Source organism: Talaromyces amestolkiae (genome assembly GCF_001896365.1).
Source record: "Talaromyces amestolkiae strain CIB chromosome Unknown scaffold8.1, whole genome shotgun sequence".
Taxonomy (NCBI): domain Eukaryota; kingdom Fungi; phylum Ascomycota; class Eurotiomycetes; order Eurotiales; family Trichocomaceae; genus Talaromyces; species Talaromyces amestolkiae.
In genome coordinates, this window is record NW_024468044.1 from 1,113,933 (window position 1) to 1,126,231 (window position 12,299).

General features: G+C 47.4%; 4 protein-coding genes across 4 annotated transcripts; 1 reads left to right on the top strand and 3 right to left on the bottom strand.

Annotated features, from left to right (window-relative positions):
• Window positions 1-88: 88 nt before the first annotated feature.
• On the bottom strand, window positions 89-1,040 carry BHQ10_004935 (uncharacterized protein; the record flags this gene model as incomplete). The annotated part of the gene is made up of 3 exons (XM_040877355.1): window positions 89-163; window positions 216-315; window positions 382-1,040. The coding sequence occupies 3 exons, from the start codon at window positions 1,038-1,040 to the stop codon at window positions 89-91; spliced, it is 834 nt and encodes a 277-aa protein (XP_040733439.1).
• A 655-nt stretch (window positions 1,041-1,695) lies between these two features.
• BHQ10_004936 (uncharacterized protein) lies at window positions 1,696-3,806 on the bottom strand (the record flags this gene model as incomplete). Its single annotated transcript, XM_040877356.1, has 4 exons — window positions 1,696-3,002; window positions 3,064-3,628; window positions 3,682-3,729; window positions 3,783-3,806. 4 exons carry the CDS (start codon window positions 3,804-3,806, stop codon window positions 1,696-1,698), a joined length of 1,944 nt encoding a protein of 647 aa, XP_040733440.1.
• Window positions 3,807-5,367: 1,561 nt separating this feature from the next.
• BHQ10_004937 (uncharacterized protein) lies at window positions 5,368-8,741 on the bottom strand (the record flags this gene model as incomplete). Its single annotated transcript, XM_040877357.1, has 3 exons — window positions 5,368-5,496; window positions 5,547-8,282; window positions 8,343-8,741. The coding sequence occupies 3 exons, from the start codon at window positions 8,739-8,741 to the stop codon at window positions 5,368-5,370; spliced, it is 3,264 nt and encodes a 1,087-aa protein (XP_040733441.1).
• Window positions 8,742-10,676: 1,935 nt separating this feature from the next.
• Window positions 10,677-11,417, top strand: BHQ10_004938 (uncharacterized protein; the record flags this gene model as incomplete). Its single annotated transcript, XM_040877358.1, has 2 exons — window positions 10,677-10,873; window positions 10,928-11,417. The coding sequence occupies 2 exons, from the start codon at window positions 10,677-10,679 to the stop codon at window positions 11,415-11,417; spliced, it is 687 nt and encodes a 228-aa protein (XP_040733442.1).
• Between the last annotated feature and the right edge of the window lie 882 nt (window positions 11,418-12,299).

A 12,299-nucleotide genomic window follows, 5' to 3' on the forward strand; every position in this document is an offset into this window, starting at 1 on the left:
GCTTTACGAATTTCATATTTAGCTATATAGATACCTCGATAGACTTAAAATCTCTCTTCTTTGGAAATAAGTCTGATGTCTTCAGAATCTACCACGGGATCTCGCTTCCACTCATGACATCAATAAACTTTCCAGACGTGCCTTCTCGTATAGCTTCAGATACCTAACACTAATCAGCAAGCTAGACGCGATGGAAAAGTTGATGAAGGACATACCAGCTGAAAAATTGCATTGACCGAGGCCTCCACGTCTGTCGGCGGCTCAGGAACATTAACAGCATCAGCATAAGCCTGCCCATTATCCGTCTTGACCCATCTAACACCAAAATTAGCCTCTATACCACCCTAACCAATTTTGGCAGCTAGAAAAGTAACTTCGTACCCCGGATGGATAGCAACAGCCACCAACCGCCCATTCTCCTCATGCATCTTCCTCACAAAGTAATTCCCCGCGGCCTTCGACGCTCCATACCCACCACATGGTGTCGAATCAACATAAGCCAACGATCCAAGCACCGAACTCACAAGAATAAATCTCGGATTCGCCGATTTCTCGAGCAGATCTTTCCAGAGTTGTTGATACAGCCGCACGGGACCTAGGGCATTGACGCGATAGAACTGCTCAAGCGCGTCAATGGGGGCGTCGAGAATGGTGTCAAAGGGGGCGCCCACGCCGGCGTTTGCGACTATGATGTCGATTTTCGGGATTTTGTGTTCCTGGGAGAGGAGTGATGAGCGGAGAGCAATTGTGTCGGTGGTGGAGGCACTGTCGAGGTTGTAGATGCCGTGCAGTGTACCGGGATAAGTATTGGGAAGGGCTTTGAGAATGCTGGATGGGTCGTCCGTGCGTGCGGTGAGGATGACGCGGGTGTTGTGTTGGTTGAGGTAGAGTGTTGCGAGGCCGAGACCTAGGCCTGAAAAGGTATTAGTTGATATTGACTTCAAGGGGATGCCTTGAAGGCATTGAGTTGAAAGGGATAAGATGGAAATGTACTTGCCCCTATTCGCGCCAGTGATGAGCACAACAGTTTCGTCAGACATGATGCTTGACGTTCTAGAACAATAATACGAAGAAGCTGTTGATTAATTCGAATAACGGTAGCAAAGATGAGGTCAACTAAGAAGATACAAAAGGAGAAGAAAAGAGAAGATGTCAAGTCTGTGGGAGAAACGCGCTTATAAACACCCCACTTTAGATCGAAAATAGCCCCAAAACCTTACAACTCAGCTGATTCCGCAAGCGGATTGACTCGTTACGATCTTATGGAACTTTTTTAATGAAGGATACGAATAGAAATGATGGGATAATCTATTTTGAGTTTTAGAGTGTGTCCTTGGAATCCGGTGATGCTCATACCCAGCACTGCGAGAACTGATCGCGAACCACGGTATCCAGTGAACCATCCACCACGAGAGCAATTTCCTAATTTGTAAGACTTAAGAAAGAGAGAAAGAGAGATGTGACTTGTACAAGGACAGAGGAATGTGCAACCAAGCAAGAAAAGAGCAACAATCATGAGGAAACCGTAGCCGGAAAGTAGTCGATTAGGGCTAAATTTCCTATTCAGGCTCAGCTCCGGCCCCCACGGAAGATTTTTTGGTACCTTCCTAAAAGGTCCGATTAGGAAAGTAGAATTTCGACATAAGCAAAAACAAGAAAAAGAAGGAACCACACATCATCATCGCCATTCCGTGCTCAAGACAAAGGCTTGTAGGTGAAGCAATCAATAGAATCCAGAATCTTCCAGATCTGCTGATTTTCTGCCGCACCGTTGATGGACATCTCCGCTTCAAGCGCGCCCCAGCTAGCGGCATAGTTGATGACTTTGCTCTGTTGATCGGGATGCAAGATGGGTTTGAGATTCATTGATTCTGAAATGATGCGTTGCCAAAGATGCAGTGAGAGGCCGAATCGGTATTTGGAGCGGTAGTTTTCGGTCGTCTTTACAGTTGTGTTCGATTGCTTGCTGCCGTTGCGACCTGAGTCTTCTCCAACGTCTTCCTGCGGATAATTTGGCATTACTGCAGCGACCGGTGGAGGATGTATCTGTATCAATGGATTCTCGAACGGACGATGAATTGCTGGGAACATGACATCAAATGTCGACGATTGAGGATCAAACCTGAACGAAGAGATGAGCGCCCCGCCGCGCGGAGGAGCGTGACAGTGTTGTCGACGGGCCGATGGCTGTGTTATTGGAAATTGTAGGTCTGCCACACTCAAAACTGCTTCGGTGCTTCGACCAGAACGTTCTCGAGTTCCTGCATACACGTGATTTGACGGAGCTCCAAGTACTGTTCGTGTAGTAATAGGATTACTAAATGGTGATCGTGCTTGGGGGACTCGGGTCTGCGCTGCGGTTACTCCGTTCCTTCTAACCGTAATCAACTCATCTTCAGCCGAAGGCGGGCGGTTCTCAGGAGCTAGCAGGATGGTTCGAGCGATCGCCAACATACGCAGAGCACAATGCCACAGAATCGATTTCCGGAGTCCTTCCGTACCCAGCACATGGATACGCTGTTGACTAATGGTGCGGCCAAGATCGACCGTCAACTTCTGGAGGAGTCGACGACGACGCTCGCGTTCCTCCTGAGCGCGCTCGATTTCTTCGTGGTCGAAATCAATGTCTAGACCTTCAAAATCTTCGACGAGGTCATCCTCAGAATCGGCCTCAGTGGTAAAAAGCTTGATCTCCTCCGTGAGTTTCATGAGTCGATGTGACAGGACGCCGAGACCATTGTTTGGCTGCCAGTAAATACCACAACGACCCTGCTCGATTGGAGGGAGAGAAGGTGGCTTGCCTCCTGGTAGAAAGGACAGAAGGTTTTCTGGGGCTCGATGGAGTCTAACCATTTCGGCGAGATGGACGATGGATCCATTCGCTATGCCAACATCTTGAACAATGAGATATGGAACTGAGCGCAGGCCGCGGGTGCATGCGTAACGTCTAAGTTCAGCATCGGTGTGAGTGTGGTGCTTGTATCCGGTCGTCTGTGGCGAAACTGTAAGATATCCGTCAGTATCGTCTAGTTGTGTATAGGCAAAGAGGCCTTCAGTACTAACCTTGTCGAGCCGACTTCGTTTCATGCCCAGCTACACCAGGCTCATCCTCATGTTGCGAATGCTCCCGCATCAAATCCTCAGGCACATCCCCATCGCCCTCCCCGTCCTCCACAATTTCCACAAAATCAAGCTCACTACGAATATAAAACCGTGCTAGTAACTCAATACCCAACGGTCCCAGCGCATTTCCACTGAAATCAATCTTCTTCAACACACAGCACTGCCCAAACGACTGCAGGAAGTACCGCCATTTCTGCGAATCAGAGGCCGTGACAATCTTAATTTCATTGTTCGAGATGTCGAGTTCCTTAAGATCCCGTGAGCTGAGATTAATTACTTTTGCGAGCTCCACGAGAGTGTTGACAGTCAGTCGGTTTCCTTGTAGGTGTAGTTCTTGCAATTTGTTGATGCCTTGAGGGCAGTGAGGGCTTTTGTACTCCACAGCGATTTGTAGATCGAGGATGAATTCGTTGAAGCCATCGTCTGTGAGGTCTTTGCCTGATACGTCAATTTCGAGGATCGGGTCGCGGATTTTGAAGTTTGGGGTTGAGGGGATGCGTTTATTCTAAGCACATTAATATCTTTTGTCTTGTTCTCTGGACTAGCTGGGTTACATACCAGGTCCTTCTTCACAGCTAACCCAGCTTTGACACCGCTTATCTTTCTCTGGGCTTTGTTAGCAGATATACAAAGCATTAGAAATAAAATAGCCCACTCACTGCGGTGTAGTTTAGTCGAGCCATCTTGTGTTGTGGCAGAGAGGTATGATCTCTTGGAAAGGGAATTGTCAACAGATAGGACAACCAAGCTTCAAGATGACCAGTCGAAGAAGCAATAGTTAGGTAAAAAAAAAAACAAATAAAGACTGACAAGAAGATATCTTAGCCCTATTCAGTGAGAAAAAAACCCTGTATCTTGGTCACTAGGCAGAAAAATGTGGTAAGAAAGCAAGAGGAAGATCCTTAGCAGATACGAATAAAAGACAGAGACGGTGGAGAAAGACGAAGAAGAGGAGGAGATTTTGAAACGGTCTGCGCCCAGCTAGCTGTCTCTGTTTGTGGAGGGCGTTTCTCTACTAATCCACACAGATAAGCAAAAGAAATCCCGCCAAACGGTGATTGAGAAGAACGGGAATATCCAGGAAACAAATGGCAGGACGGGCGTAAATGCAATATCAAATCTAGACTTGGCGTCTGTTGACCTTCAGCAAGAGAAAACCTGCCCAGGTACACGAGAAAAGAACACCGTCAAATCGATCACAAATGAAAATACTCAAGAACAGGATATACAAGAAAGACAGCTGGTGGAACTGTCCTTTGACTTTGACTTTCTCAGGGGTATGGTCAAAGACTACCTCTATCCAACAATATGACCTCAATGTCGTTTGAAGGCAATTAACATGAATAATGACGATGACAATAGTATAGGAAGGCATTGAATTGTTTCTGGGGTTGATATTTGTATTCTTAAAATTAATAACACTCTTCATGGAATTGACCACGTTTATATACACATACCTACCACGCTTTTTTCCGAGGTAGAAAAATCATGGCTATAACCAGAGTCCATGTATTTCTGCGACAAAGTATGGCTTATGAGTAGACTAGTAACAAATAATCAGTTACTTCTTGTACTCGATAGATACAAATCGAATTCTGTATAGTCAACAGGTAGGACTTTTATCCTATTTATCTAGTGAGGGGAAAATTCAGTTGATGTTACATACAGAAATTGGTCTAGTCGTAGGTTTTCGAAATTTACCACGATTCAAGAAAAGGTTACTCTCTACCACTGATTCAGTTTAAGATGAAATGTCCATTCATGCTTTTGGTTTGCATAATCAATACACTTGATATGAACGATCGCGCCCTGTTTGCAAATACACAGCTGAAAATGCTGAAATAGAGAAAAAAACTAACACACACAGAAAATGAATAAAAACACATAAGATATCGTGAAATTAAAGTCATAAAGTGATAAGACTCCAGCCCTCTTTGTATGCCCATAGACAATATAAAATGAAATGATACTTGTGACCAATATGTAATGCTCGCAAGACCTCAAGGATATCGGGAAATGTTGCATATTGTAACTTTGCGCAAGCCCAAAGAACCGAACACCTGTCAATCAAAGATGCCATATCAGAAAGAGAGCAATACCGCCCACGCTATGCAATATGCAAACCCGAAGATAAAAGAAGTTTGATAGTCATGAAAGGGGTATCATGTTTGGTGATATTGTGCCGAGATTCGTCGTGTACATTTCGAAAGCGGCTCGTGTGTAATTAAAATATACGAATTGTACTTATTCAGTAGCATCGTAATCGTCTTCATCGTCGTCGTTGTCAACGGAAAGACCAAACCGGTCGACCAGTATGCGTTTACCGAGTCGGTATTCGGGAACACCATCCCGGAAAGCACCGAAATCGAGAACCTTTGCAGAGTTAATCACAGACAGTTTGATAGATCAATAAGTAGGCTTACCTCAATATAAGTCAACCCATCTCGCTGGACAGCCGCCACGCAAGTGCGCTCATTGAATCGTACTTGCCACACCCCACTGAGGTCTCGAAGAAGGTCCTTGACGCATTCGCCGTTTCGTACATTCCACATTTTTAGTGTTCTGTCAGATCCTGAAACGATCTTTTCGCCATCGTGCTGGAAGCAGGTAATGGCTCCAGTATGAGCAGTTAGTGTGTTTTTGCACTGACCGTTCTCCGGATCCCAGATCCTGAGTGTCGAGTCGGCCGCTCCAGAGACCAAACGGTCACCCTTGAGGTCCAAGAGACCCACGAGTGATGTATGGCCTTCTAGATTATAAAGCAAAGCCCCGGTGTCCAATGACCAGACTTTGACCATATTATCCATGGAGCCACTGATGCAACGATTCCTCTCCACATCCAAAACAACACTGTAGACTTTGAGCGTATGGCCTTGTAGTCTGTGCAAGCACTCTCCGGTCGAAATCTTCCAAACCCGAACAGTGCAGTCGTAACTTCCTGAGACCAAAGTGTCCCCATGTGCTGCGATGGCGCGGACAGAGTATTGATGGCCAGACAAAGTGCGTAGGAAGTATGGACAATCAGTATCCTCCGCATGTGAGCTGGCGTCAAGATAATAAGGATTGGTCGGTTTTGGTAACTTCCAAACTCGGAGATTGGAATCACGCGATCCTGTAATGATAAGCGGTTCCTTGGGCATCATGATTGAAGACCCATCGGGATTCTTCCCAACTTCAGCGGGAAGCAAAATCTGCAGGCATCGAACCGTAGAAGTGTGTCCGTGGAATACCTGCGTACACTTGGCCTTTTCAATATCCCACACACGCACTGATCGATCGGTGGAACCAGAAACAAGTGTGTTCTCGTGATATTCCAAAGCCCAAACACCGCCTTCATGACCTTCAAGAACAGATCTCAACGCCCCGGTCTTAGTGTCGTATACATGGATTTTGGTATCATCACTACCGGTGAGGATCTTCTCCGAGTCAAACTGGAGACAGGTGACGACATGGCGATCATGAGCACGGAAAGCTAGGTGCTTTGGCTTCAAGTCAGAACGCATCCAGCTTTTTTGAATGGAAAGATGGCGTCGATAGAGCGACTTGTAGAGATGCAAACTACGAAGTGAGCCGAGGCCAACGTCAGGATAGGGAATGGCAGCAGCCGCGGCATTCGCTGCGGCAGTGGGTCCCTCAATGAGTGAAAGCTCGTTGATCCAGTCTGAATCTGAGGCTGGGGATCCTATCCTGCGAGATGAAGTCAATTTACGCCTGACAGCCTTTCGACTCGGCGTTCTGTTGGCTTTCCTTTTGGATCGACGAGGAGAAACAGTGTCTATGGAAAGCGAGTTAGACAGGAAACTCGACGAAAGATTCGATGTTTGGTTGAAGTAGTCGGTATCAATGTTGATATTTGGAGTAGAGATATCCTTCTCGTAATCCTCTGGTCCATTAGGAAACTGCCAACCCCAACCTTCTCTAATAGCCTGCTGGAGTTCGCCCGGAGGAAGCTTGAACCCAGCGGTCTCAAACAACTCCTTCCAATGCCGTTCATCCGAGTTGATGATATGACGCCATTTCTTCGAAACCTGAGAAGCCCGACACATGGTCTGATAATCGAAATACTTTACAATGTTGAGCGTCAGTTCTGCGGGTAAAAGAGCTAAAAAGTCGCACTTCAACGCAGGGTTGACAATATCGGCCACAAACTGGAGGGTAGGCTTGGGACAACGCTTCAAAAGCTGATACATCATATATGTCTTCATCTCGTCCGGTATAGCTTCGAAAAAGTCCAGCGTGCCAGGAATATCCATTAGAGTCGTGGGCCGTGATTGAACAGCAGTGTCGTTCGTAGATGTTTGGCTGCTAGACACGCTGCGCATAGTCTTCTGTCGGAGGGTGTTGGATAGAATAGGAACATGGTTATCCAAGCTGGAGTCCGTATCTGTTCCTTGGTCGTCTGGAAACTCAAGAAAGTAGTCTGGGTTGTGAGTATTCATGGCGGTTACTGGAGACAGGCTCGGGCTGGGCAGGCACATGTCTTGACCGAGGACTGACCCATGAGTAGACAGAGCGGTTGGAGCAGTCTGTTGAAAAGACTCTGGTTCTTGGGTTCCTTCATTGTCTGCAGCGAGAGTTTCACCAGATCCATCGTCTTCTGTAGCCGACTGAGGGTCTTGGCCATGGTAGTCCGACAAAACATGTGTCATGGAGCTCGACTGATCTTCGAGTACTGGCGTTGTCTCAACTGGACTCTGATGTCGAACACGAGTCTTTGAAGCGAATGTCTGACTTGGAGTTGAAGTCTGGGAAAGAGCGGCGTCGCCTTGAGAGGATGCGGCAGAGGTTACAGACTGTCCAACTTTGTCGGTATGAAGACGCTTTCTCAAAGCAGCATGTTGATCAAAGCGAAAGCGAGTTGTTTCGGTTTCAGGGGTGGCTAGGCCGGCAACTGACGAATTAGTGGCGGAGGCAATCCCTCCCAGGCGACTCTTTCTTTGTTGCCCACGAGAATCCAAAGGAACCATCAGAGACCGAGTACGCTTGCCAGATGCTTCGGGGTATGTAAACGGGGAAACGGCTCGGCGTTTGGATGCTGTAACACTCGATGGACGGGAGATAGAGGCACGAGGGCTGGCGTTCTGACCGGAACCGTCGTAGCCTGCGACCGACGTAAGTACACCTTTTGACGACTTCAAAGCGACATGCTGTTCATGTATCTATAGTCGTTAATTAAAAGGCCGGATAAAGAATCAAGGACTGGGTGAAACATCACTAACCTCGTGTAGAGCGGCATCGGTATCTTCTGGTTCATTGAATACCACAGACTGGCCATCGAGTTCGAACTGAAAATTTCGCAGAGCGGACGGAGTAGGATATGAAGCAAGAGGATATAATTTGGGGTTGAGTTCGCGAGCGGAGCGCGGAGGATTGAAGATAAGAGGAGGAAAGTTGGTGGTGGTGGTTGTAGTGGTGGTGACGACGGTGGTACGGGTAGCCGGAGCAAAAGAGAACTGACCGATGCTGGGCGTTGGCCCGACGGTGGTTGTGACCTCACGGTGTTTTTCTACCTCTCGTCTGCGAGTCGACTTTGAGGAATTTGGTCGAGACGTAGGATCAGAGGGACCTAGGATTGGTGACGCGTCTCGCACTCCAGACCGCGAGCCCGACACCTCCATTGCGTTGAGCGGCAAGATTACCGAGTGTAGGATAGGAACAAGGTGTCGATAAGTACAGGGATCTCAGAGTTGAAGTTATATGTGCATCACAGGAATGGAAGTTGTAGTTTCAGATACTGAACAGTGATAGATGAGTAGAGCAGTTGCTTGCAGAGAGGCAGTGGCCACAACACCCTGCTGATAGGGCGAGATTATGGCCGGTCTCGCAACTAGACGGCCACAGGAGACATCCTGAAGAGGATGCGGGTGAGGAAAGTAAGACGATTGATCATGAAACCGTTCAAGTTGACAGAAGGACTGGAATATCGTATGATCCAGGATGCAGAGGACGGTCGGATGTTGAGAGGAGAGGTGGTGGTGGTAGTGATGGTGAGTGAGGGAGTGAGTGAAGGCGGAAGGTGGGAATGTCCGGGTGAGAGTGGACACAGGGCAGGCGGGCGATAGCAATAATTCACGATTAATCTGGAAGGCGGGATGGCAGCCTGAGAAATCAGGACGCCAGCTGGGGCGGAACAACCGACGGACCCACTGGAGGCGACTCTGTTTCTCCCTGCTCTTCAGTACTATGTAGTATKTACTCTGCCACTACAACCACTTACTATGTTATTTTCTTCTTGAAAGTTGTACATGTACAGTCTCTTTCTTGCTTGTCGCCAACTGGGCCAGGCATTCCCAGGTAGATCCACCATCGCCTTGATTTTGCTGGCGGAGATCTTGTTTTTTAAACGCATCCGACCCTTTTCTCCCTTGTAAACCCTTGCCCTGCGTCTACATGAGCGGGTAGCATACGCCTGTTCCATGGGTCCCTTCGCATACTACAATCTCCTTGAGTCTACGGTCTCTTTACTATGTATTCCACTAACCAGGAAGGCAAGTGGCCATGGCAAATCTGAATCTCAGGATGGTATGAAAAACGGGGAAAAGAGTGGGCCAGACCGGGAGCCGAATGGGTCACTGACGCTTCTCCTACGGAGTGCTACACGATGTACTCCGTCCGACCTACCATGTAGGTGATTGAACGAGAGCCGAATTTACGGCGTTTGTTGTTTAAGGTTCTGCTCGGGCTGATTTTTGATTTGTTTCTGTCTTAAATTGAATGGTGTCGGCAAGTGGTCATAGCCGAGTCAGTCACATGTGGTATGTCGTCTCCCCAAGACGTACGTAGTACTTGATAAAGATAATCCTGGATCATAAAATCTTGGCTTCTGAATACGTACGTATGAGTGAAATCACGAAGCGAGGATCATGACAATACCCGGCTGCACGTACAGAAAGGAATACTATGTATATCCTCGTCCTGTATTGTCGGCGACATGACGTTGGGGATGGCCACAGCCTCGATATTTCCTCTCTTCCCCACCGACGAACCAGGAAATGCTGCCAGCTGAGACTAAGACCAGCCCGAACCTGGGATATTCAGCGGCCGCTACTACTAGCCCAGAGTCTGGAGTTGGCTTTGGACTCGGCTATCGTAAATAGTCGCAAGACAGTTGACCTTTTCTGTCGTGCCCTGTTTGGAGCGATGGAGCGACCCGGTGACGTCGTATGTATTGTGCCGAGCTGGACAATGTGCTCCTTGCTTCTGTATCTCAACACTCATACACCATGTCGCAAGAGTCAACCGGTATTCTTTGGTAAGTATGTTTCTTAATATACAGTAGGTCATTTAAATGCGTTCTGGATGCAAGTGACAAGACGCACTGAAGAAGGACAGGTCATGCATGGAAAAGTAAACATGTGATTGGCGCCAACGGGGGAAAATTGAAAGTGGGCCCAAGCCTCAAAAAGTTTAGCCTCAGGGCGATAAGACTTTAGCCGATGGTTATCAGCCCCGGCGCTCTTTGGTCTTGCCAAAACCATCACTTCTGTACATATTGAACACATGTCTGCTCTATAATAGCTCCTTTGTTCAGCGTTCATTCCAGTTTCAGCACAATGCTCCGCCGGCAAAAGTCACACCAGTCCCTCCCCCCTGAAGAACCCTCCAACGCGCCGTCCACCTTCAACGATAAACTCCCCTTACCAAAACTTATCGTCTTCGACCTCGACTACACATTATGGCCATTCTGGGTCGACACGCATGTCAGCGCCCCCGTAAAGCCCAAAGACAACAATTCGCGCTGTGTCGATAAGTCCGTTCCCTCCTCCCTCGTCCGTTAGATTCACATTCTGACTATCGATGATAGATGGGGAGAATCATTCGCCTTCTMCCCCGCCGTATCCTCAATCCTGCACAGCGCAAAAGCGCACAACATCCCCCTCGGAATCGCCTCACGAACCCACGCCCCGGACCTCGCTCGCGACATGCTCAAAGCCCTCCACGTAATACCAACCTTCACCGACAACCCCGCCGCGCGGGACACGCGACGCCGCACCGTGCGCGCCCTTGACTACTTCGATTACATCCAGATCTTTCCAGGCGATAAAACCCAGCATTTCACGAAGATACATCAAGCATGCAACATACCGTATGATCAGATGCTGTTTTTCGATGATGAGGCTCGTAATAGGAATGTGCAGAAGGAGTTGGGGGTTACGTTTTGTTTGATCAGGGACGGCATGACGAAGGAGGAGGTTGATAGAGGGGTGTGGGAGTGGAGGAGGAATTTTGGGATCAGACCGGGGGATCAGCCGGGTGATATAGAGGAGAGGGAGGTTAGTCGATTTGATGAGTAATTTGCCGGACGTCCACGGGTATAAGTATGTATAGATTAGATGGATGTTGTGATACCCGTGTATATGTATATATGGCATGATAGTTACGAAGGTATCAAGTAACCACAATAGAAACAAGTGTAATCAACGCTGCTAACGCTACTCGGCTTGATATCTGAATGTTGCCCACGAATCATTCCTTGCTAAGACGAACCGATACATAGTTCTAAAATCATGGAGAGCAGAGAAAATGATCACCAACAGTCTCCATATCTCTCGTCTGGGCGTTTTAATTGAAAGTCGAGCAATATTGACGGACTTTGAGCGTGTAGCATCCCAAACGCAAATATTGCTTGGCAATAGTAAGATAATATCGAACCTGCTTCCAGGTCCTGTGCCACTATAGCATCAACTCAAGCAAAGATAAGAACAACAACTATTCTATAAAATTGAGGAGATCCTTGATGTAACGATACAAATTTTTCATGCGGCGTAGGACATACAGCCTCAATTTTAAACTATGATAACAACTATTCTATGAAATTGAGGACACTCGGTGTAACATGGAAGTGAATTGGTCATTATATGTTGGATTTTGGTTGTACCGTATGGCGCTCCGTTGGTCAAGCTAAAATCTATCCTAGCGCTATTTAGGTCGGCTTCTTTACATAAATTTCAAGTTAATTCTTTGTACGATAAGACAAATAGTTTACAGTTCGAGATTCGAGCTGTCATCGTCTTTTCCGGACTATGTTACTGGTGCTCTTTGTTGTGCTTTCGGCCGCTAGTCTAGACAATAGTAATTTGTTATAGATACGTATGACCAATAATATAGAACATCTTAAGCACGTAGGGTTAATAAATAAGTGCGGCTGCTGAAATATTTGCACTGTGCCACGTCCT